Below are 26,760 nucleotides of genomic sequence, written 5' to 3'. Positions count from 1 at the left end.
TCCAGTAATAATAAACCATGCTAGTGCTACATTGTTTCTATCTCTGGGCATATCAATGTCCATTTTCAATCATTAATTTTGCAAACCATTAATATGGCATTCCCTTTCAATTATTCACTGTATATGCTTGTTTTTTTTTTTCACAAACTACCATTTCTCTTAAATAATAAACCTGTTCCATTGCTCATATGAAGGGCTGTAAGAACTGCTGGGTACTGTGATTAGATCATCATTACCTTTGTCATGTTGGCAATGGAGGGTGTCTGTTTTTGAAGTGGCAGTAGGAGGCAACCCAGTGAATCCCATGTTTGATTGTATTGCTGGATTTAGTTCTTGGATACATGTTATTAGGTTTGAACCTTATCACTTCCATCCTGAACTTTGGACTAATTAATGCATAGTGTGTGTTTTTTAATTTTTTTTATTTAAGAATGCAAACAGTCTGGTGAGATTCCACACAAATGGCGGGCTTTGTTTTACAAAAGGATATGGTCGTATTGGTCACAACTTATTTGATTTCACAGATTTATCAACAGGGATTTTGTTTAGTGACTACACAGCAGGTATGCAGTACTTATGCTACCTTTTTTTGGTAGCGGTCCATGCTTTGTTTGTAGGTAGAGTAGCTGCATGACGGATGAATCTCGCTTAACTGATCATTTAAAACTCAATTCTCTATCATCCACATTAAAAGAAAAAAACACACACACATATTGCTGGTGATATAATTATAACTAGGGCTTCTGATTTTCGGCTTTAAACGATAAAACGCCCCTGATACACCAATTTTAATTTTTTTGTATATCCAATACACACCGGAAGAACACTGGAAATGATTACTCAATTCACATTGACTTGACCCCTTTCCCAGTGAAAAAAAATCAATCGTAAAAATACCTACCAAAAAGAACTAGCATTTACCAGTGCAGTTCGTCAATGTCACTCCTTCCTGACTTGTATCTCGCATTGATTCGTCCTGAATACTTTAAACGCACCCAAATTACTGAGTGACAACAAATTCCTAACATCTTGTTTTAAAATTCCAAGATTTAAAACTACATGTTTTTGCAAGGTTTAAAACTATTACAGTACATAGTATTTAAACGCTCATAAAGCCTAAACACACAACCCCAGAAGAATATGCCCATGACCATAAGGATTTTGTTGTGGAAGACAAAGGAAAGAAGGTACAATTGAAGTGTGCAAGTACTGTCTACTTTAGATATTGTGACAGAAAAAACGAAAGTAACTGAAAACAGTAATTTATATACTGTATGAAAAGCGAGCCCAGAAAATAGATTTACATATTGCTGAAATAGCTAAAAATAAGCACCAAAAAATGAAATTAATAAAAAACCGAAAAACACAAGCCCTAATTGTAACAAACTGTGTTATGAACAAATTACAATGTGAAATTATACTTTCCATAGTATACAGACTTGGATCTGTGTAATATGCAGCTTCACAGTGTTTCACTGTTCCATATGCTGCCCACCCCCTCCTTTCTTAATGAAAATCTACAGATATATGTGCATATTTACCAATGCCAGTGGCACCACCTGTGCATTTAAGCTAGTTCTGGCAGGAGAGGAGAGATGCATGAGTGGTGTAACTTTGGTTGCAAGTCCTGTATATTGGTACTGTGTCTAGAGATGAGTGAAAGTAATCAAAGTGGTCTCTTTCCTTGTTTTCACTGGAAGCTCTACTACTGTAGACGGAAGTCATATTGTCATTAATAAAGTACTTGCCACTTTTTTCTTCTGTTTCAGGCACCAGTTATTCTCCACAAGAGAATTCACACAACCACAGCAGTGCTCTTCATAGCTCAAATTCACATTCTTCTACTCCAAGCAGTAATCCAAGTAAAACTTCAGATGCAGTAAGTATATGTTTTGTCTTTGGAAATACTCTTCATACAGACTCTTTGATGTGGAAATTCCACTGGGTGGGGACTCCTCTTTGTAAATCCACCACCTCTGATGCCGCATCTCCAGCTGCTGGGATCTTAAATAATTTGCATGGCTTTTATTGTTAATGTAACGGTACCCTTTGATTGTCCTGTGACACATACAGCTTGTTTCTCAAAGACCTAATGCTTTGAAATGTTGGATTTATACTCTGGGAAATACCTTCATCAATGATTTCTTAGGTCAAGTTTGATGGTGGAAAATGTAGCTGTTTTGTGACTGCTGGTGACTTATATCTCTGACCTTATCTGACTGCCAGGTTAAACAACTTTTTAGGTTTCTGCTTTTTATGATACACTAAATTCGTACACAGCTGTATTTTTAGGATTTCTCAGTGGTGTTCCTTTACTGGTGACCAATAAAAAAATAAAATAGTTCACTGCCATACCTTATTAACCTTCTGGCACTGTGGAGCAAGGCATAGTACATCAGGGCTCCAGACTGATATTAAACTGGTCTCCAATGTGACAAAAAAATTGGCAACTGTTTTCTTGGGATTAGGCACCATTGGCACCTGTAACAACAAAATGCTTTATCACCCTTTTAAAAATGTGACATTGTGAATGTGCAATGATGTTAATCTGTAGGTATTGTGTGTATAAAATTTAGCTTAAGTAATTGCAATTTTGAACAAGTACAACGAAAAATAAAACAAATACAAATTTGAAGAGTTCTGTGTTGCACACTTGCTATTAACAACATACCTGAAAAATTAAAATTAAGAATATTTATAATGAATGAAGGACTGAAATGCAAAGATCAAGAATTAAAAAAAAAAAAGGTGACTGTACAAAGCTAAGTTTTCTTTGTTTTCTCCAATAAACCACTGTTGTCTTTTGACAGTTGTTATAGGGTACCTAAACAAAAGTTTTTGGTTAACACAAACAGATTTTCATGTTGCATCTTGTTTAGTAGCTGCAACTATGAGATACAGATTTGGTTCTATAGTTTACTGTGTGAAGTTTGACAGTGATTTAATTGTGCAGCAGCTTTTCTGCCATTAAAGCAAGCACAACAATTTAGTATGTTATCGTAGTGAAAAAAAGTAAATGTATTAAAGCAGTGTTGGCTGTTGCAGGGAGAACAGTTTATTTCTAAAACTGACCATTTGAATAATGGTGGAAGTAGAAGTCTAGAACTACAATTGCGAAGTGTACATCTACCCAGACACAGATAGCCAGAACAGTGTGCTACTGAAGTTACTGCTGAGAAACTTTTAGAGAATTAAAATGTACTGCAGCTTACTTGATTGCAGCTGAAGAACTGCTATTCACTAAGTGTAGCTGTTGGATTGTGCTTATGAAATAATGGTTTGGAAATATCAAGCAAATGTGTAATTTTGGTAACAAGTGGCACAAGTTATATTTGACTAATTGTTTTAACCTAAGAGCCATTGTTAACAAATCATCTTGAAGGATCACGTCTCAGATCATTTTAATTTTGTTCCAATTGAAAAGCATTGCAAATCTGTAAATTAGGTGTAGTTTTATACACACATCTATACATGTTGTTGCTGAGTCAGCTGTCCATTTCATATTCTGAAAAAAATGAATAATGGTCTTGCTAGTATAATTTTTCTGTAGCTTTTTCAGCTTCACTTACTACCATCTTGGCCAAATGGATTTCTGCATGTTTACAGTAAAAGTAAGTTTTAATAAGGGTCATGTTCTCAGTGCGGTCTGCGTGTGGCCTTAAAACTGATGTTCAGATGCAGAGGCAGAGAATAAGTGTGTGATCTAAGTCTTCAGAAAGGGAAAAATAAAAAAACCTTTGGTTGCATCGGTTTTGTCTACTTGGGATTGGGATTCTGGAAACCAAAGAAATTACAGGTAGCAGAACAATTTTCTTGGACTTCATTAGAAAATCACTCTTGGTTGATGGTACCGTATATTGATCACTGTCTCAGTGATGGCGGGTCCCGGGCTTGGTTATTTTGTCGTAGGTTTGGAAAGTTGGGGAACCCTCGATATAGAGGACACATTTTTCCACATATACTCTAGCTTAGTTTTGGGATAATTGGTAATATCACGATAAGTGACGATACACACAATACGAAATTTTTACAATGTAGCATAACTGTTATGGTAATGATTGTATATCGACTTACTATGGAATACTTTACACAATCAAAAACAAACCCCTTGCTATTTAAGAGGCATCTAGAACGCCCTTTTTGCAGTTTGTGAACTGATAAGTCTGATGAGTCTGATAAGCACCCTGTCACACTGCAGTGCCAGGACCGTAGCAACCAAGCCAACACATTTTGATTTGAATTAATCCACACAAGATATTCTGTTTTTATTTTGTAATACACCACTGAGAATCAAGTGTGTATTTTTATTTTTTGGTGGAACCAGACTAAGGGCGGATATGTAAAAAGGCGAATAAACGAATCCTGTTTTAAATACTATTATACACAACTGTAACACTTGCTATATTCACACAATTATTGTTTTGAGATCCAGCTTTTATTAGGGAGATCCCCAGTCCCTTGTTTAGAAAGATACAGGGTATTAATGCTTGTGACAGAGCAGCCGTCTGCCGTGTTGAATGCATTCACTGCTGAGTGACAGGCAGGCGATCGAGGCGGAGGTTGAAGCAATTCTCCCCGCAGGCGAACAGGAATTATTTACATAAAGTCAGCACACTGAACAGCTCACGTGACACTACCAGCAATGGTTGCGCACAGAGCATGTACAGCATATTGTACTGATACTATGGTAGGATCTACAATCTCTGAACTAATCTTTGTTCAATAATAAACTGACGTTGCTGAAGAGATTGTGACGGGTCACAATCAGGACGGATTACTGTATTTCATTACCATATACAGTAAAGGGCATATGTGAAACCAGTGCATACGCTTGCATTCGGGACTGTTTGTACAATGGTCTCAATGTGGATACTCAAGTATAAATGCACTTAAGGAAAAATAATTAAATATTTGTCATTTCATTGGAAGCTCATGTGAGTGTAACTTAGATGTGAAGAGATTAAACTTTACCATACAAATAAGATACAGCTTTCATTTGGGACTGTAGTATGTGCATGCTTATAAATACATTTTAGCAGTACCGCTAAATGATTTATGTTGTACATGATTGGGGTTGGATTTGTGCTTTGCATTGATTAGCTGGAAAACGTGTTGCAGTAGTGAGCAATCTCGTAGAGTAGGTAAGTTAAGCGGCATGCACTGCTAATTCAAAAAGAACCGGAGGTTTGTTTTATTTTTACCACCTTTTGATATGTTTTTTAAGCTACCATGCCTGTTAATGAAGGCTGTACCATGTGGAAGTTGACTGAGAAAGGAGGGCTATGACAGGGTTAGAAACTAACAATTTTGGTAGTAGGCCTAAGGACTAGTACCTTTTGAAACTTCCAAGTCCTTATGTGATGTTCCGGAGTCGGAGTCAACAGCTGTTGGGGTTCCTAAAATATTAGGCTTAATTTATTGTAGTAAAGTAACAATAAACATTAGTGCTCCAGGGGTGTGCAATTTTTGAAAAACTTCTTGTCCAAGGGACAGAATGCTAGAAACATGTATTTTCCCCCTCACTGGCACACAAAACTTGCACACAAAAAATAATACAACTTGTAGGGTTTTGGTTTTATTTAACAGTGAACACAGTCAGTCAGTGATTAACAGGGGCGTATTTGTAGCCTTGTAGCTTGACTGGTTCACTAAATTCTTAGATACAGAAAAGGTTCTGTGACCTCAACAAATATATAACATACTATAAGGAAGTGTTCCTTTTCAGTGCAGTATGGAACACATTTGCTAGTAAATTTAAGGAACATACTAAGAGTACAACTGTAATAAGCAGTACTTAGTTATTCAAATATAAAAATGTCTTCTGCCTGTCTTTTTGCAATTTTCCTTTAAGCTGAATTCAACTGGTGTAAAGGTGTTTTAGTTTGAATCACAGATACTAAATCATTGCCAGCTGTTACTGGAATTTTGATTTTCTTGACTATTTTTTCTAACTGCTGATTTTTTTTTATTTTTCAAAAATGTCTGCTAAAATGCATACTATATTTACAGTAGGCTCCATCAAATTCTGCAAAGACTTTTGTTTCCATTATATACTTTTAAAACATTGTACAGCTATTTTTCCTTTTCTAACATCTTGCCCTGCATTACGCTTACTGAAAATTAAATACATAATTTAATTGATACATACACATTGCCATGAGATTTACAGTCTGTATTTTACAATATTGTATAATCTCATAACCATTTCATTTCTGTCATTATAAACATTTGTCAATCTTCATGTTTTAATAGTTTCACAAGTTGATGGATTATGCATATCCAATAAATAATATCACTTCTGTTCAAATCTAGTAAAAAAACTGTATAAATCCCCACATTTTTGTAAATTACTGTTACACTTAAGATGCAGTACACTATTAATTTATTCGTAGCCGTACTTTAAATGTAAAATTTTGGTATTAAACTAATTCTACATTTTAGACATCAAAACCGTATAAGCGTCAACACAACATAGCTGAAGTGAGTAGCCAGGGCTTTATTTTCAAAATTAGCGCATATAATGCATGATGTAAAAAATGAGAAACTATAATAAAATCAACATTTCAAAACATATTGTGTAAACTGCTATATGCACATACAAAATTATAAAAAATTTACAAAAACATAGCCTTTTTTTCACATTGGCCTACTGCATAGCATGACTTCAAAAAATGAAAAAATAAAATAAACATTTCAAAAGAGAATATTGTGTAACCAGCTGTAAACTGGTTATATGTAGGCCTACATACACAACTGTAAAATCAAAATAATTTATAAAAAAAAAAAAAATCTCTGTTCACATTGTGTAACAGGAATGCTCAATCAGGGAAACATACTTCAAAGTAGCCACCATATTAGAGTAATCCGCACAGATGTAACGCTTATCAACTGCTTGTGTGCATTTACCACATACTGCTCTTCCACACTGGACATGGGTGTCAGAAGTTTTATTTTTATTACATTTAGTTACCTGGCATTGTTTTCTGTTTCGTGTGTCGCTTGATGCGCACTGTACTTACCAGTCAGGTTTGTTTTTGTTTTGTTTTTTTCTTCATCTGTTTTTGCTAATTACTGTGAAATAAAAAGAAATGTCATTGGTAACATTCCTCCCTTTTCCTAAGTACAATATTGTCCCCAGTCTCTGACCAGCTGCAGGGTGAGTCCTCTTTGCACAGGTCGCGGTAGGGTCCGCTGCCAGCCAGAATTGATCCCAAATTTGACAGGTTTGTTTGACATGTAGGCTATTGTGTCCAGCGACACAGTGCTTTTGTCAAACAGCTGCTTATCCATGTAGTGTTTTATGTTTAGCTTGAAACCAGCAATGCTGTTTTCAATGAAGTTGTTCCAAATTTCTGATGCCCAAGCAAATATCTGTGATTGCTCTCAAATCAAAATGCAAAAATCTCAAGATTTCTCGAAAAATTCTTGTAATAGTAATATTGTAAGACAGCAGACTATATGCTCACGTAGACAGCCAGATGGCACCTCTCCAAGAAATTGATAAGATTATAATAGATTTGGATGACACGTATCTAGACTTCAAGAGCAATATGGTCATCTTGCACCATCCTGCCTTGAAAACATCACGTAATCCTCCTTAACCCTGCAAGTGCCGACCTGGGTATTGGCTGCCTCTTCAATACATATAAAATATAGCATACTGTAGGTTATATTGACAAAAAAAGCATGTATTGTAACAAGCCTTCAAAATGACTTTTGGCGGTTCTAGGTAGAAGTGCTTAACTTTTATTTTTGCGATTTTTGACTTTCAAACGCCGTCAAGGTATTTAATATGTGTATTTAGGAAAAGTCAAGAACAGATAACCGCGGATCATTAACACACGCACAGTAACTTAAATTTTAAAAGTGAGAACTGTCAAAATGACTGCCGTGGCGGTTCTAGTGTTGAAGGTCAACCTACCAAATAAGTGTGTGTGTTCAAGCAATTGGGCTTTTTCAAAAAAGTATGTTTTGGGTTATACCATACATTCAGTTAAACCATGATAATTAATACTTTTAATGCAAGTAATCACACAGACAAAATTCAATGAAACACATTTGCATATTTCAAAATAATGCAAAATTCTGCATGACCAGGGTATATGAGGGAAGTTTTGTTCTGAGAGACTCTTTGTAAGCATTATGAATGTTTCTTCACCACTTCTACACCCCACTAGAAAATTATTTTCCTGCATTTAAACGCAAGCCTGTGAACGTGAGTTTTATGTGTACACTTTTGTTAAGCACTTTCCCACAGCACTACTGAGAGACACAGACATCAGCTAGTCCTCCTGAGTTTGAATTCACCACGGGCGAGTGTTAGTTTCTAACCCTGAGCTATGCATCCCAAGCTGAAGACGAGGGCCCTAATTAAAATCAAATTCAATGGTGGAGCCTTCATCGAGAGGGCACTATCGCTACTAGAGAATTTGAAAAAATGTTCTTTAAAACAACACTTTAAAACCTAGATTTACCTTGAACTTGTAATGCTTTGTCGGGTATCCTTCAGCTGAGAAGCTTTAGGAAAATAGTCCCATAAATGTTTAACTCGGTTATTGAAATTTTGCTTTTAAAAACGCAACACGGGAGCGCTCCAGCACACCTTTTTGATTTTTATTTTTTGAATGTCTTCACTTTTGGTGCAAAAACAACTGTTGATTTACTTTGGCAAGGACTGAGAGTACAGTGGTAATTGTTTTTGGAATGCTGTTTTGTAAATTACCAAACACTGTATTAGTGCTTTGTTTTTAATATTTGCAATAATTCACTGGTTGTATAGTATACATACCGTGCTGTGCATTGGTGTTTTATACACTGCTAATACAAAGTAGTATAAGAACTCCCTCCTGAAATTATATTTTCACATATCTGATGGTCCCCTGGAACCAATTGCTTTAGGTATGTCGGGTTCTACTATATTTGAAAAACAATCTGCTGCAGACTGACAGTCTCTGGAATCAAGTGTTCTGTGTTGCAGACAGTGAGCGAGGAGGTTAGACAAAACATTTGGCTTAGATCAAAATCTTTTCAGATACATACTTTCGCTTTGAAAAAGGCATTCCCACAAACTTTTGGGTTTAGTTGGTCCAGTGATTAGAGAAAGGGGCTTGTTACCAGGAGGTTCCCATTTCAATCCCAGCTCAGCCACTGACTCACTGTGTGTGTGACCCTGACCAAGTCACTTAACCTCCCTGTGCCTCGTCCTTTGGATGAGACATGAAACAGAGATCCTATTGTAAGTGACTCGGGGCATGAAGTTAAGGTCATGAAAAGCAAGGCAATGTTGCCTTTGTTGGAAAATTCAGGGTATTCAATGGCATTCTAGGGTGCAAAAAGGCAAAACATAAATCCAACTTAAAGGCACCAAGGCGATTTTATACTCATTCATAAAACAATGAAAAAAGAAAGGCTGTTATGTTGATGAAATTAATTCAAATAGACAGTTTTCTGAGTGATTCACAGACTAAGTTACAAAAATAAAATATAGGTCATTTTTCTATTGTAAAAATACAATGGTATAAAATCCAATTTTAAAAATAACAACTTTTATAATGAATAAATACAAAGCATAATTTGGCAAAAAATAAGTATTCGGGGTGTTTTATTTATTTATTTTAAACTAAACTGTGACATACCACTGACTGATATATAAATTGGATTAGAGGCTTAGATACAGCCTTAGTGATGCATCATCACAAATAAGCGATGCCAGTGAAGGGAAAGTTAGATAGCTTTTCAGGCACACTGGCTGAAGATTTACCCATGGCAGGACTTGCAAAATTTTAGTAGTGGTACTTGCCCTTCCGGCAGCCCATTGTAGACATTTGGTTGCCAAAAAAAAAAAAAAAAAAAAGTCAAGTTGCCCATAATTGACCTATAGACTGTGATTTGTACAAAGTACACTGTACTCCAATATAGGTACAGTATCTTGGGGTTCGTACACTTTTTCAACATCAAAATTCCATACTTTTCCAAACTTCCATTTGTTTTTCCCAGACTTGTGTTTTAATTAGTTTCTACTAGTTTTTTGAGTTATCCACATAGATGGGCAGCCTCAGAGTATTATAGCTTTTTGATCCAGAGCAGAAGTTGCTCCTGGTTTTCTAAAAGTATTTGTCAGAATCTGGAGGTGTGTATCTAGCAAGAGACAATGCAGGTATGCAAAAGAGAAGAAAGATACAATCTAAATATCCAATATTTGGGAACTATGTTGCATTATTTACAAAAAGAATATACAAAGTTGTATACTGCAAGTATACTTGTGCCATAATAGAATAGTATAATGGTACCAAAAGTATACTAAAACCAGACAATTTTGGCACAAGTATACTTGCAGTATGTTACTTTTTTGTAAGGGATGATACTAGATTTTGATCCAAACTTCTTTATACTCTCTCTTAAATGTTGAACACTATGGGAGGTGAAAAATAAGATGTGCACTTGTTATATATTAAAATGTGCAAGTGTCGTAAAACAAAAAATAATTGATTGCATAACTTTTGCTATGACACACTAATAAGCTCTGGTCACCACAAATCTTGGCTAGAGTTTGCCAGAAGGCATGTGAGAGACTGAGACCAAGTGGAAGAAGATTCTGTGGTCTGATGAGACCAAAATAGAGCTTTTTTGGCGCAAGCCTAACACCACACATCATCCTGAGAACACCATCCCTACCGTGAAGCATAGTGGTGGCAGCATCATGCTATGGGGATGCTTTTTTCCTGGGTTGGGGAATAACATTAACGATTTAATAAAGGTAACAACAAGATAACAAAATGTGATTCTTAGTGAGCAGAGTACAGTAGCTTGTAATTCCAGTCTAGCTTTGTTTAAAAAAAAAAAAAAAAAAAAAAAAAAGACTTCAATATAAAAGCGTATACTTTGGCTGTCGTTTCCATTTTACCTTTCATGTCACTGGAGCAGGCAGTTATGTGACACATACCAGTGCGTTGACTGGATAGGATTGCTTGAGTTGTCAGGGGTGTTACGGGGCAGTCCTTGCGGGATTTGGTCCCAAGCATTGTGTATGTCAACCTGGAAATCGCTCAAGTTTTACCAATGAAAAACATTGATCCCTCTAAACGTGTTTTACTGGGATGATCTGAGAGCGGAATCTCGATTGAGAAGTAAAAAATTGGATTTCCAGTCGGGCAAGCAGCCAAAAAAAACACGTTGTCCGACAGATTTTTTTTGGTTGTCCCGGAATGTCGGGCTATCGATTTTTTGCGAGCCTTGCATGGCTGAAGCTTGACAGTGATAGTGGTCAAATGAGTTGTTCAAACTGCAGTGTCTGCTGAATTGTTTGCTAACTACTGTTCAGTGTTCCCTCTAAGGCTAAAATGCACGCATTTTTCGCAGTAACTGGCAACAACCTTTGCACTCGGTTTACTAACTTGTGCAAGTTATCATAAATATCAATCTTTATCGAGACTTCAGCCTCCCTCCCCCATTCTTACAAAGCATTAACATAAGCATATTCGTCTGTCTTGCAGTTGATTCTCTGATTTCCCTATTTGAAAATACACATCACATTAGTGTAGAGTTTGCTCGGGCACCAGCGAATCTACTGGTACAGGGGGGCGAAGCAGCTGTTGGGCAATTCTGCCTAGAGAGTGCTGCTCATGAACCTGACAGTTTCTAACTTGTCATATAATTGAATACTAAAATCAGTGAAGCACAATCTTCCGGCATTATTTAGAACTATAAATTCTCCCGTGAACCTAAATAAAAATCACAATACTCGCACACTGGTGGTTTTTGTTTTATTTCCCTTTTAAAAAACAACCATTTCAGAAATCAAAGCATTTTGAAACTGGTAAAAATGTAATCTGCACATCAGTCTAAAATACACATTTTAAGTGTATAGTAATTGAAGACATACCATGGCCAGTTTTTTTTGCGAGTTTATTCATCATGTGACTTCACTAAGGTACTGCGCTCAAGGCGTTGCTTTCCTGAAGTAAGCTAAATTAATTGCTTATTTCATATTTTAGTTTATTTCGTTTCACGCTACCTGCCTTTTAATGAAGCTGTAATTAGCAATTTTTTAAACCATGTCCGTTTCTTAATTGAATTATATTTTCTGCCAATGAAGAAATGAGGTGAAAACTGTTTTTCTAGCTCTACAATCCTTAAAGGAAATTGATCACATGCCTGTGTAAAGGATGTAGTCACTACACCACACACCATTGGTTTCATAAAGACATTCTGTCTGGAGACACGCCTCTTTTAAATCGTGCAAATAACACTGCAGAATTAGGAAAGAAAGTCAAGACAATTAAGTATGTGTTTACATTGAAAGAGGCGCTATTTAAATTACAATTGGGTAATACATAGCCGTGAACCTGTTTTAGAGCAACAAGTCAGTCAGCATGCCTTTATCAGTGTTTTATATTTTATCCTGGTTATTATAATGCTAAACTTAATTTCTGGAGTACTGTACATAGGATTACTCTCACATGACATTGCTGGACTGTTACTAAACTTTCATATTTTTATTGTTATTGTAAATGCCAGCAATAAGCTAAACGTCTTTTCAAACCACCTTTTATTTGTAGACTGAACTACTGTGTTGGTGGAACGGTGTAAATATGATTCTTACAGCTGTGCTGGACACTTGATTTTCTGAACTATTGTAATATAATTCTTAGGTTTTCCTGCTTATTTTAAGGCCAGCAATGAGCCAAGTGATGTCTATAAACATTGACAGGTTTGAAGTGTCTTCAGGTGCTTACAGCAACAAAAAAAAAAGAATTATGGTAATATTAAATTTACTTATTTTAACTACCAACATTTATATTTGTTGAAATGCCAGATTTAATTATTAATATGTTGATAAAAAGTGGGAACAAATAGAGTTGGCTATTTTTGAAAAACAAAATTTGGTATTCCCAAGAATGGAAAGATGGATACAATTGAAGTCAGTGCAGATGCCAGTGTTTTATGCAGTAGTTTAAATCAATTTTATGCAGGCCACCAGTTAAGCATGCAGTCTATAACTATGATAACAACCGACAGGGCTGCATAGGATTGGAGGATGTTTCAAAGTCGCAGCCACAATAAATGTCTTGCTAAATTTAAAGTAAATTGTTGAGATACTTGTGTTTGATATATTGTTTCAAAATTGTATGATGCAACAAAAATATATTAAAAGGGTCGAAATAGAAACTTAGTCAGGCAATGGAGAGTGCTCTGCATCACAATGAACAGCTGGATGTGTATAATGTTAGATGTTTGCATTGGAGAGCCTTTTATAGTTTCACAGTTCTGGAAATTTACAGTTACAAAAGATTTAGTTTTGTTGTGGTGCACTGCTGGACACTCTATTCGGGGGGGTGGGGGTGGTGGGGGGTTATGCTGTTTTTAAACATACATATTCTTACCCCTTTGATGAAAGCACGTGTTTTACTAGTTAAAGCAGAACTATGCAAGATAGTGAATGTATTACACAAAAATAAATGAAAACAGAAATAAATCCACTTCTCAAGATTGTGTTTTGTTCTCTTCTACTCGTTTCATAACACAGGGAGCTGCTACTTGAACCATGTCATAGCTACTTAATCAGTTTTGTTTGTTTTTTTTGCTTTTCGGTGTAATAATGAGCAAAACTGATAATTATCTACCTATTGTGTGTAACAAATTACAATACAGCAAGAGACATTGAAATGTCTATATAAATTAGCAATTTATATACACTGAAGACATGAAAGGAGTCAGAATGTATATTGCACTGTTGCATTTTAAGTATTGCCATTTTAAGCCCGTTCATTCTCAATTCAGTTTAACTGTCTAATCTTGTCCTTTCTGCAGTACGTGACAACTGGAAGTTCATATTAATACTATTATTGTCTGTTTCGACTTGTTGTGCAACCATTATTTACCTGAGCATTAGGTAAACCTGAACACTCTGCTGCTGCTTTACAGCTCTTGCTTTTTTTCTTTTTAAACATCTGAGAGAACATGGTGTGCGGACAACAAAATCAGTGACACTGCTAGTGAACGTGTGATTGAAATTTCCTTGAAGCTTGGTCATACTGAGCTCAGTCTAACAACATCCCTCCTGTTTGTCCGCCATTAACCCTTTGCCGTCTATTTATTCAGAGTTTCTCAGGCGCATCAGGTCCAATTCATTTTCACACGTGCTGTTTAATTTTTTTTTTTTTCCAGACTAAAACAGGTTTAAAAGCTGTTGAATTGCAAAAGGACACTCAGTACTGTATCTACAGCCCAGCCCCACCCCTTGTTCGCTGTATTTATCACATACCTCTTCATAGTAGTGCATACTGATAAATCCTCTCCTGATCACTCGTGTTTATCACCAAACTCCTCAATAATGCGATCCAAGTCATTATTTTATTACTATAACATCTCAAAAAGCTCTGCAAATGTCCATGATATTTGAGCGCTGGATGCAGAAGCAGCTACCTCCTTTGTTATGTCCATGTTCTCTGTAGTGGATGGGGCTATGAGATATGCCCCCCCCCCCCTCCCCTTCTTTTTTTTTTTCTTTGTTTCATTCGGCCATTGAAAGGTTCTCTGTTTTTCTGGAGAAAAAACAACTAGAGACCTGTGCTTTACACAGACATCGGACTAGAAAGGGAAAATTGTAATGTCGGACCTGGTTCAACATAGGACCGCAAAGGGTTAACCGATGATACAGTGCGTCTTTCTTGTGGCTTAGTGCTGGGAGGTGCACAGTAAAAAGAATGGCAACAATAATACATTATGATAATGAGTCATTTTCACGCAGGATGAGATTAAACAGAGAATGGGTCAGGTGATGCTATGAAGTTTTGTGAATGGGTTGTAGATCAGATGTGCTGGTGCTGACGGGTAGGCTTACAGGCAACTTTTGCTGTTACAGGCAACTTTTGCTTAAGGTGTGGGTTTTTTTTTTTTTTTTTTTTTTTTTTTTTTAAATGAGGCATTACGGCAAGCAATGTGATGCATAGTTTACCCCTAGTTCACTTTGGATGAAAGCGTCAGCTACATGATTAAATAAGAATAATTCACTTTTCTAAGGGATCTTTTCTGAAACTTGTGTCTTGCTGATTGTTAGAGAAGTTTCTGATCTACTGATCTACCTGTACTGTTATCCTGTGAGATTATTAAAAACAGCAGTTACCCTTTCAGATCAAGACCATGGCAGAAAAATGACATATTAACTAACATCCTTGTTTTGAGGTTTACGTTTCAGTAGAGGGGGACCTACGCATTAGAACTTACTAAAATGAGTAATTCAGATTTGGTTTGCTTTTCTACAGTTTTACTTTTTTTCTTTTTATATATAAAACAAAAGCTAAAGCTAGACCTCTAACTGAATGTATCTTGTTGTACAGTAGTCCCCTGCAGTGAAACGCTCTAATTTGGGGGGTGAAAGCTTGGAGGTTTAAAATTCTAGTTAGCCTTCTGTGTACCTGCTGTGTGGTTCTATAGATCAAAGGTACGCAACCAAACTCTGATCACGGGCTGCATATCCAGAAACTAGTTTAACGTAGTGTTTATAACAATTTTTGTATGCAATTCTGCTTTAGAATTACTGTTAATTTTATTTTGTATTGCATGATACACATCAAACAAATATAGAAAACAATTAAAAACAAAGCATTAGTATCTTACTGTTACCATATACACATGCATTGCACAATAATACAAAGCAAATGAAATATCTACTTGATGAAGTGGTTTTTATTTTAGCTGGTGAGTTTAGCAGGTAGCAAAAGGCACAGGGCAGTGACGTGAGCGACAAACCTATGTTGAATTGATTCATTCAATGCAGCGGGTTTGTGCATTTGAAAATGAGAGAAGACTCCAACTAATTAAATTATTTGGAGACTTAAGCTGATGAGAAGCAAATACCTCTGCAGTACGATTTAAAACGGTATACTGCTTTGTATACAAAAAAATTGAAAAAGCAAGTCAGCAAAGTTGAGAAATATTTGCGATATATTCGTAAGTGAAAATTGAATTGATACACTGGACCACAGTCAGACGATAACGGGCCACAGTTTGCGTTTCTCTGCCATAGACAATCTACAACTTCTGTCAGAACTAATTAGAAGCCACTTTATTATGAAACTGTACAAATGTTGCTGTATGATGTTAAACCTAATGTGTGTGTTAAACCTTTTATTACAAAACATCTCCTTATTCTTGCAGCATTTTGAACCTGCAGATGACTGGTCAGAACACATTAGCTCATCTGGGAAGAAATACTATTACAACTGCAGAACAGAGGTTTCACAGTGGGAAAAACCCAAAGAGTGGCTGGAGAGGTACTTCATTCTAAAACTATTCTATCATCAACATGTTGCTTATGGTGTTTTAAAGAGACTACATAGTTACATTTTTAATTGTCTTTTTTTTGTTTCCTTATCAGAGAGCAGAGGCAAAAAGAAGCTACAAAAATGGCAGTCGTTAACAGTTTCCCAAAAGATAGGGATTACAGAAGAGAAGCCATGCAAGCGACTGCTACGAGTGGTTTTTCCAGTGGAAGTAAGTAACTGGTTAGTTTTGCATACAGTTGGTAGGCAGAAGTGGTCACTTCCGTTCATTTCACAGAATACAGTGGTTTTTGTTGATGTGCTGTCATTGGTGGAACTGCACTGGTGAAGTGGATTGCTAGATAATGTTTCAATATCTGTGTGACTTGGTAATGATTGACATACTCCTTGACCCTCTTGAAGATTGCAAGGTTTGTTTAAATTGAAAGTTTGGTGGCCTCGGTGTTGAGGACAGAGGTTGTAGTAGGGGACTGAAGAATCAAGACTTTAATAAAGTTCCTTTTAATAAAGCAAAACACATGCGTCTTGTTGTGAGACAGCAGTAGGTGGCATGATACTTTCTGTAGGCCGTCGCTACTGTGAACACCATTCTAATGTTTACGTTTCCCCTTTATTTTCATTGCAACATCACTTTGAACGTGAACTAAAGTGGAAGAGAAGCATTCCAGTGAGGCCGGTAATGCGCACCCTCAGAATATTTTGTCTCAGACAAGCAGACACAATGACAGCGACTACAGACTGCCCAGAGCAGAGACTCAATGCAGTGCTGCCCCAGAACAGCACAACAGCAAACCAGTGGTTCTGCCAGCTGCTTCTGCCCCAAGCACTGTTTCTTCTAGTCCCTTTACTCTACTACCTGGTCACCAGCCAAAGAAATCCTTTGCTGCAAATGGAGCTGCTACTTTATCGAAACTGCCACCACCCACATCCTCCACCCCAGTACAGAAATCTGAAAGGAAAGGTATGTATAATATAGACTATTTAAATAGTTTATATTTGGAAATACGAGCCATTTTAATTACCATAGCGGCCTTAGCTTGATTTCGTACACAATCCAAGTGAAAAATCTAGTTAACATAATTAAGTTTGCAATCAAAATTCATTGTACAGTTAAACCTGTCCCTTCACCTGCATTAGATTAGTAATTAAGATTAAAATCATAATTACCAGTGTAGTGTTCAAAGTCCTTTGGCAGCCCGTTTTTTAATTGCACTTAAGGATTTCTTTGACTCTCCTCTCGCTCGTCCAGTGTTCGGACAAGTGGTTTGAAATATGATATGCACTGACCGGTTTAAAATCCAGTGTGGACTCGCCTCATGTTCTTGAAGAGTCATGCTGTGTGTAAAATGTGTAAAGCTCTAATTTACAGGCTCCAGGCTGGGGCTAAAATGGTTGCAAGTGTGAGAAAAATTTGTAAAGTTTTTGTAGGGGTTAGGCTCATTGGCACCTGTAACAGAAAGCTGCCTCTCCCATTTTAAAACAGTGTGTCAGTATTTGTGAATGCGCTATGACGTCAGTCTGTAAGGGGAAGTAATTGAGAATTAACCTGGAACGAAGACCCTGCGGCTGTCCGTGACTAGGATTGGCCACCCCTGACTTAGTATTTAATATTGTACATAGCAGAACCAACTTGCTGCAATTTAAACTTTATTTTTACTCAAAAATAAACAGTAGCATGTAATCATAAGAGCTGTCTGTGTGACATGCTGTCAGATCAGGACTTCACTGGTACTGAGCATGGGAGCTGCTGCACTGCAGCATGCTGTTTCCCATATTACACTGTACACAATTAGCGGTGCCGTCATAAATTCCAGACATGACACTTGAAAAATATAAACATGCAGAGTTCATTGCAGTCATCCACTGCATAGATTAGCCATTCAGCAGAAAAAAATAAGCAAGTACAGATGTTAAATTGCTGTTTTAGTATCACTTTAGTGTCTTAACAAGTTGCTGTATTTTAAGTAGTTGAATATGTTAGCAACCAGCTTGCTCCTGAAGTGGCACCAGCAATTGGCTTTGACTGAGGAGCCATTGGCTCCTAAGGCAACAACTGTGTCTGGAGCCCTGATTTTGTAATTTTGTTTTAAAGAAATGTTTTTTATAGCATATATAAGAAACAAAAGCAAAACAGGTCTGACGCTTATTTGACCAAAAGTCAAATGAGCACAAGCAAATGAGACACTTGCCAATACCCTACTGATTTCATACTCATGTATTTTGTGAGTCCCTAGATTGTTTGATCATGGATGTCGTACAAAAACAATTAGCCCCTTTTAATAGCAAAACTTTGCCTTGGTACTGGTATTTAAATTGTGGGGAAACCTTAGCGTTTCCATAAATATATTTTAAGGGCAATTCTTATACCTCCCATTAAATCTGCATTTAATGGCACATACTCTACCGTTCAGAAATAAAGGGCCTCATTTACGAAGTGGCACACAATTAGTGTGCACGTTGATGATTTTCGTATTTACTATTGCAGTTGTATTCATTATCATGCAAAATAGGGGGCATATTATGGTGCACTGATTTTATTGTGCCACACTATGGTGTTCAGAATGATTATGTGATTTGTATGGTGATGCATGATAATGCACCCCACACTGAATAGCTTTATTCACACTGTATTTACCAAAGTGAGTGATAATTGGCTTGTTTGGAAACCAGGCACTGAGTGCTCCAGGACTCAAGCACCAGTGGAGGAAAAATAAGGTCCTGCATAGTGCAAATAAATCACCTGTTCTGTAGTGTGGATGCTTTACAAGCAGCGTTTTAAAAAGTAAAACACTCACTGGCATCTCTGAAAAACTGAAGGGCGATTCTTCTTATATTCAGATCCATTTATACAAAGTCCCCCAGCTGTTTTGAAAAGATCTGCCTTTTTTTTGTATTTGTTATGCTGTCGGTATCCAACCTGGCAAATTCTACTGTACTTGCTAAAGAGAATTCCCCCACTGCTAATTAAAAAAAAAAAAAAAAAAAAAAAAAAAAAAACCTAGCCACCCAGCTAACAATTTAATCCTGAGGGCTACAGTGAAATGCCTTTAATTTGGCACTTTAGTCAAGACTGTGTGTGTACGTGAGTACATTTAGTTATTGTAGGTAGTAATTCATAGTTATTTAATCACTCACAGGCTGTATCCCCCAACTCCACAAACCAGCCAGCATTTTTTGTAAGAAGCAATAAAATAAGCATTTTATTTTTTATCAGTGTCAATTTTGGGCGGAGCTTCGTGGTTTGCAAGGTGACACAGCAGATTCCTGTCGCCCCGTCTGGCGCTGTCAGTGTCAGTTTCTCAGCACACAGTACAGTATTTGCTCAGTAATCAACCAGAAAAAGGTGCAAATAGTTGATTGATTGATCTTTAGGAGCGTTTACTAAGGTGTCTTTAAAAAATAATACATTTATATTTTTTTGTTTTACAAAATCTAAATTTTATTAGTATTTTATTTTTTTTTATTTGTTTTAGGAAAATAAAATGTAAGCCTAATATTTTTTGGGACTCCTAGCTGTTGATTCCAACTTAGGCACGTCACATAAAGACTAGTAAGTTTCAAAAGTTACAATTTTGTTAGTTTCTTACCCTGCTGCACGAGTTACAGGATGTGTCCAGTGAACATTAACTGTTTCAGTGCCACTTTTAAATTGTCTGTCAATTTTGTTTTTGTGCATAAAACTGATTTCTTCTCATGCAGCTGTGGAAGGGAATACATTTTACTAACATACTTGTTTTATTCACTTGTATGATTTCTGATTGTTGAAAATGATTAATGGTATCGTTGGTCAATGGTGATAAATCAGGCACCATGCTGGATAAGCCAAACAAACAACTAACATTGAAGTTCAGCATGTAGTAGAGCCGAACTATGGTGTGTTCGTATCCATTTCATATAAGAGTCGACTTGGTCCCTGTAAGTTTTGGCTCTGACCAGCTTCAGTAATAGGAGTAGCTCATATCTATATCTATCTATCTATCTCTATAGCTATATATCTCTATCTATCGCTGTCAATTAAATAAAATAATCGCGATAATAATGAGATTTAAAATATATATATATATATATATATATATATATATATATATATATATATATATATATATATATATATATATATAAAATCTCGGTTTTAATCACATATTAAATTGACACAATTACTACGTCCATCTAATTTTAAATTTGTTTCATTACTGATGCTATGATCTTTAACTGTAAATACAATAGTTTAAAACATAGTTATGTAACCAGGAAATTTACCCTCTGAGACTGTGTGACCAAAATTTACTTGGGGCAATGATTTAAAAATTTCACATACAACCAACACAATAAAACATGCTGTTCAAGTATGATCGGCAGCATACAGAGATCAAAAAACAGAAAATAGGATATCTATTTTTAAATGCGATTGGACTGAATTTTTTTTTAAATAAAATTATAAATATGTACCTACAGTAAGCACTTGTAGGAAATGATCTGTTAATTGTGAAGAAAACATACAGAAAAACCCCCATCATATCCAAAAACTGAAAACTTTAACAAGAAAATTGGTAGGCTTTATGTACTACGTGTGCAAAAAAAAAATCTGCAACGCAGGCTACTCCAGTGGCAGAACTAGGCTTGGAAATGTTGGTGGGCCCCAATTTAGTTTGGGGATAGTTTACATTTCACAGGGGATAGTTTACATTTAAAAAAATTAAAACCCCTCAAATATTTTCCCTTTAAATCCATTTAAAATGTTTGTAGTAGATAAATGTACATATATCCACAGTGAATACAGTTTAAAAAGCCGAAGTGAGAATACACTGATGTTACATTTTTAAGCAAATATTAAATAAAATGAAACTTAGTAAATGACTTTCCATTGCCTAGCTAGTATCCTCTTGTCCGCACTCCACCTTACAAGATAAGGCGTCAAGCTTGCTGTTGAATATTGCAATTATAGTCATGCTCCAGAGAATCGCACAGGTCTCTTTCAGACAGTAGGAGACACAGCATGTTCCTTAGCGACTTCTCAGCATTGAGGCTTGAAACATCTGTGTTCCACCTATTCACGGTGTACAGGTGGTCATTGGGATTAAACCTCTTTAAGTGCATGCATATTTGGAAAGATACAGCCTATTGCTTTGTATTTAGACACAGCCCAAATTTACCACCCTCCAATTTGAAGGAAAAAAAAATCAAAAATATGCATTTACAAAAATGCAACCTCAATTATGCCGTTGTATTGTTCAAAACTGACACGAAACAGTGTAGATTAACCACAGAGCTTGTTTATTGTGCTGCGCACTGTATACTTAAGATGGCATCTTTGTCGTACACACACCACTCACTCACTTACGCCATCCCATATCCTGGCAACAGCAAGCACGACATGGCATCAAGCAACATGTAACCCAGCAGCCATAACAGCACTGAACATGGGCTGCGTTCCTAAATTCAATGCTGAGAAGCAACAATCTGAAAATCGTTCCTAAACTCACTGTTACGATCTAGTGACAAGCAGTGTTGGCTCAACGCTGACTCAATGAACTCTCCTACTGAGCTGGTGAGCTGCTCAACAGAAAGATGGCGATAGGGATCTGATCAGCATTTTTAATCTGTCCAAGCTGGTACTGTTTGATATAAATGCTGAAACTGTAGACGTTTCTCTTGGTATTCCTCAGGAAGCTTGGTTTATTTTCTCAGCAGTGTCACAGTGCTGCTTATGTATTTGGGCAGACTCCTTTGTTGTCTTTTCTTAGCAGTTAGTCACACTGCTGTTTGTGTACTCGGGTAGTCCTGTCTCTTGTTGGTGATTTTTAATACACGCATCACTATACTGTACTCAGATTTAAGATGCAGGCTGTTTTTTGAGAAGCAGAAAATGGTTAACTCCTGTCTTAAATTCGAAGGAATACGGTACAAGTGGCAATAATAAATAACTCTAAATTAGTGTTGGATATTTTTTCCCCACAATCGATTTTGCACTTTGTTGAACGAAGACTGAAACTTCAGCTTCCTCCATATTAACGTATAAAGTACATGCCAGTTCTGTAGACTTTATTGTTGAATGTGTCTGATTTTGGCAAGCATGCAGACTCTGCTGTATGTGCAATTGACAGCCCTACAGTAGTAGGGCAGTGTAAATATATAGTTTGTCTTACTGTATTTTTATAGCTGGCATGGTCAGTATTTACTGTAAATGGGCAGTTAGAGGGGGGGCTGTGTTACCGTTACTGCCGCTAATGAGAAATGATGGTAACTAAATTTCTAAATGTGCTTGACAGACCAGGTCATCTGTATATACACAGCTGAGAGTGAAAAATGAATGCTTGTGTATCTACAGAGAATAAAACGAGCAGATTTCTTCACTTATTTGTTGGTGTTACAGGTTGTAAGGAAGACGGGTCAGGTTTGGTACTGGTCAAAACAGCCTATTTATTTGTTGTACCTACACTTCACAGGTAATGATTCATTTAACAGTGGTATACACCCATGCCTGAAACTGGGGAAGATACTGTGTATGACACGATTGAAAATTTGCGACGCAAGTTTTCTGATGTGTATGTGCTAGATAGAGGTTAGTGTTGAGGGTTTGAAATGCGTCTGCTTTGAAATTTCACACAATTTTTTTTCTAAAAAGTGATATGCCTGCACAAGTATTACAATGCTGCCATTGTGTAAAAAAAACAAAAAAAAAAAAGTTGTTTATGCTTCTATAATGCTGCCATTGGGGGAGACAAAAATGATATGTTGTGATCTATAAACACGTTGTTTTATTTCAATTCTATTGAAATACTGTTTCCGTTTTCCATAATCACAGTAAAGTGTGTATTTAAATAAATATAGAAGAAATCGTTTTGAAAACCATCCAAATTGCTTATTTGAGCATTTTTAACCTGGAAATTGCCAAAATAATGGTGGTTAAAACTTGATGTATACAGTTATTGATATACATCTGTTTTAAGTTGTGTTACTAATGTGTATCTGTAATAAAACAAAAGAAAACTATTTGTGAATAAAACTAAATTATAAAATATGAATTTCAACGAATATTATATATTGATGGTTTTGGAGTTAGGGTTCTATGTTTAAAAAAATAAATAAATTCAAACACACCCTGTGCAAACCATTAATAAAATCCATGTTTGCTGCTGTTTTGTATTTGCTTCATTTATAACTTGAATGATTTATACTGTGATAAGTGTTACTGTAGTATTTTATTTTTTTTAAAGGTTATCATACCGTGGAAATGTTATACCGCCCCATCCCTAATGCACGCAGCATTTACGTGTAGCTATGTAAGTCAGCGATTGAGATAGAAGCAAGCATGTAAATTGATTACAGCTAAAATGCAGACAATTGTGAGGTGAGCTATGTTCTGTAAAGACTAAACAAAAAATGCATTGGAGAACAGAAGTTTACCAACTTGGAGGCTTTCTTTTACAACATGCTGTTTATTTCAGAATCGTGGAAAATTCTATTAAAGCCTGGTTCATACAGTACTGTTGCAAATGAATACGATACGTCCGTCACAGATTGCTAAAAGCTTTGCCGCTTCACTATTTGAGCAAAGTGGTTGCAGCTGTTTTCACTTTTAAGTACAGACTGCATTTGCGAAACTGGGTATATTTACATTTAAGTAGATGTGCTAAGTATTGTACCTCTGTACAAGGGGCTTCACTCTGCAGTTCATTTATTCAGTGCTTATCAGGTGCGTCGGGTCCAGTTTATTTTCACATGCGCTGTTTATTTTACACACGCTGTTTAAAATATATATTTTTTCAGAGTAAAACGGGTTTAAAAGGACACTCAGTGCTGAATCTACCGCCAAGCCCCACCACTTGTTCGCTGTATTTTTCACATACCTTTTTATAGACATGCATACTATAACATGATCTCAAAAAGCTCTGCAAATGCCCATGTTGTTCTTTGAGTGCTGGATGCAGAAGCTGCTACCTCAGGGCTCGCAAAATTTTGGTAATGGTACTTGCCCTTCGGGCAGTCCATTGTCGACATTTGGTTGTCTAAACAAATGTTAGGTTGCCCGTAATTCACTTAGGGACTGTGATTTGTACAAAGTACACTGTACTCAGTATAGGTACAGTGTCTCAGGGTATCTCACGCCAAGGAAATGCATGTACATGGATTAGGGAGTGGTTAACATGTATAAGACAGAAAGTACTGATTTAGAGGAGAAACTTCAAAATGGAGTGAGGTAACCAGTGGAGTACCACAGGGATCAGTATTAGGTCCTGTTCTATTCCTAATCCTATATTTTAATGATTTAGATTCTGGTATATTAAGCAAACTTGTTAAATTTGGATACGACACAAAAATAGGAGTGGCGGCAAACACTGCTGCATCAGCAAATGTCATTCAAAATGATCTAGACAAGATTCAGAACTGGGCAGACACATGGCAAATGACATTTAGTAGAGAAGTGTAAGGTACTGTATGCAGGCAATAAAAATGTGCACTATAAATATCATATAGGAGATACTGAAATTGAAGGAATGTATGAAAAAGGCATGGGAGTTTTTGTTGACTCAGAAATTTCTTCATCTAGACAATGTGGGGAAGCTATAGAAAAGGCCAACAAGATGTTTGGATATTTTGTGAAAAGTTGAATTTAAATCAAGGAAAGTAATGTTAAAACTGTACAATGCATTAGTAAGACCTTGTCTAGAATATTGTGTTCAGTTCTTATCACCTCGCTACAAAAAGGATATTGCTGCTCTAAAAAGAGTGCAAAGAAGAGCGACCAGAATTATTCTGGGTTTAAAAGGCATGTCATATGCAGACAGGCTAAAGAATTCAATCTATTCAGTCTTGAACAAAGAAGACTGCGGCGACCTGATTCAAGCATTCAAAATTCTAAAAGGTATTGACAATGTCGACCCAAGGGACTTTTTTGACCTGAAAAAAGAAACAAGGACCAGGGGTCACTAATGGAGATTAGACAAGGGGGCATTCAGAACAGAAAGTAGGAGGCACTTTTTTACACAGAATTGTGAGGGTCTAGAACTAACTCCCCAGTAATGTTGTTAAAGATGACACCCTGGGATCTTTCAAGAAGCTGCTTGATGAGATTTTGAGATCAATAAGCTACTAACAACCAAACGAACAAGATAGGCCGAATGGCCTCCTCTTGTTTGTAAACTTTCTTATGTTCTTATATATTTTTTCCAGATTTCCATTTGTTTTTACTAGACTTGTGTTTTAGTTAGTTTCTGCAAGTTTTTTGATAGTTATTCACGTAGATGGGCAGCCGCAGAGCATTATAGATTTTTGATCCAGAGCAGAAGTTGCTCCTGGTTTTCTAAAAGTATTTGTCAGAATCTGGAGGTGTGTATCTAGCAAGAGACAATGCAGGTATGCAAAAAGATATGCTCTAATAAATGTCCAATATTTCGGAATTATGTTGCATTATTTACAAAAAGAATATACAAAGTTGTATACTGCACTATACATGTGCCAAAATAGGACGGTATAGTGGCACCAATAGTATACTAAAACCAGACAATTTTGGCACAAGTATACTTGCAGTATGTTACGTTTTTGTAAGGAATGATATTGGATTCTGATCCAAACATCTTTATACCCTCAATGTTGAACACTATGGGTGGTGAAAAATAACAAAAATGAAATAACAAATGTGCACACATTATATGTTAAAATATGCAAGTGTTGTATATTAAACAAGTGAAATACTTAATACAGTACACCCTCTGTTTGGGTCCAAAGCCTTTTGTTCGCTATAGTAAATGGGCAATCCAGAACGAACAATATAAGCTGCTGGAGTAAATTAAGGAAGTCACCTTGGATAAAGGCATTATCTAAACTATTAATATTTGTACTGTTTTATTCTTAGGTTTTCTTTATTACAGTATTTGTCACTACTAGCATCATAATAATAGCAATGAGATTGTGAATAAAAGTAGAATTACAAGTACAGTACCTGTTTGTGGCTGCATCCAGTATTCTGGCTATATCCTATTCATTGAAGAACACAGTACACCCCCACCCCCTATGTTGATGTTTTATTTCCCTTTTTTTTTTTTTTTAAACGACCATTTCAGAAATATCGTTCTCGAGTGTTTTGAAACTGGTAAAAGTGTAATCAAAATATTAATTTAGTCAAATACACATTTAAGTTTTTGCAAGCTGAGTTTATTCATGTGACTTCAATCACGTGTCTCTGCTGAAACTTATCGTGGCAGCTGCACCAACGAAGAAAAAAATACAGTCTCAGTAAAAGATGGAGTAAATACCATTCAAAGATGTTGCCAGTCATGAACACGTAGAGAACAAGAAAGCAAATAAGATGGCAGGAATGGTAAAGCACTGCATTCTTCTGTGCTGAAAATCTAAGGTACTGCACTTGGACAGCCAAATTAATTGTGTTTTTAATTGTTTAGTTTTTCTTTCCATGCTACCTGCCTTTTTACTGTTAAAACTATAATTAGCAATATTAAACCATGGCTGTTTTCTT

At 36.3% G+C, this 26,760-nt stretch overlaps 1 protein-coding gene across 5 annotated transcripts in view; it reads left to right on the top strand.

The window, feature by feature from the left end:
* Positions 1 to 26,760, top strand: part of LOC121314106 (WW domain-containing adapter protein with coiled-coil-like) — a 48,353-nt gene that overhangs the window by 7,383 nt on the left and 14,210 nt on the right. For 4 of the 5 annotated variants that reach the window (XM_041247016.1, XM_041247015.1, XM_041247014.1 and 1 more), the window contains exons 4-7: positions 1,770 to 1,879; positions 16,159 to 16,274; positions 16,379 to 16,494; positions 16,933 to 17,244. In XM_041247016.1, the coding sequence (XP_041102950.1) occupies positions 1,770 to 1,879; positions 16,159 to 16,274; positions 16,379 to 16,494; positions 16,933 to 17,244 (654 nt within the window). The remainder of the gene's footprint in view (positions 1 to 1,769; positions 1,880 to 16,158; positions 16,275 to 16,378; positions 16,495 to 16,932; positions 17,245 to 26,760) is intronic. The other variant, XM_041247017.1, reaches the window with a different exon arrangement.

This window comes from Polyodon spathula, chromosome 4 (genome assembly GCF_017654505.1).
Source record: "Polyodon spathula isolate WHYD16114869_AA chromosome 4, ASM1765450v1, whole genome shotgun sequence".
Classification (NCBI taxonomy): Eukaryota; Metazoa; Chordata; class Actinopteri; order Acipenseriformes; family Polyodontidae; genus Polyodon; species Polyodon spathula.
This window is presented reverse-complemented; position numbering and strand designations above follow the sequence as displayed.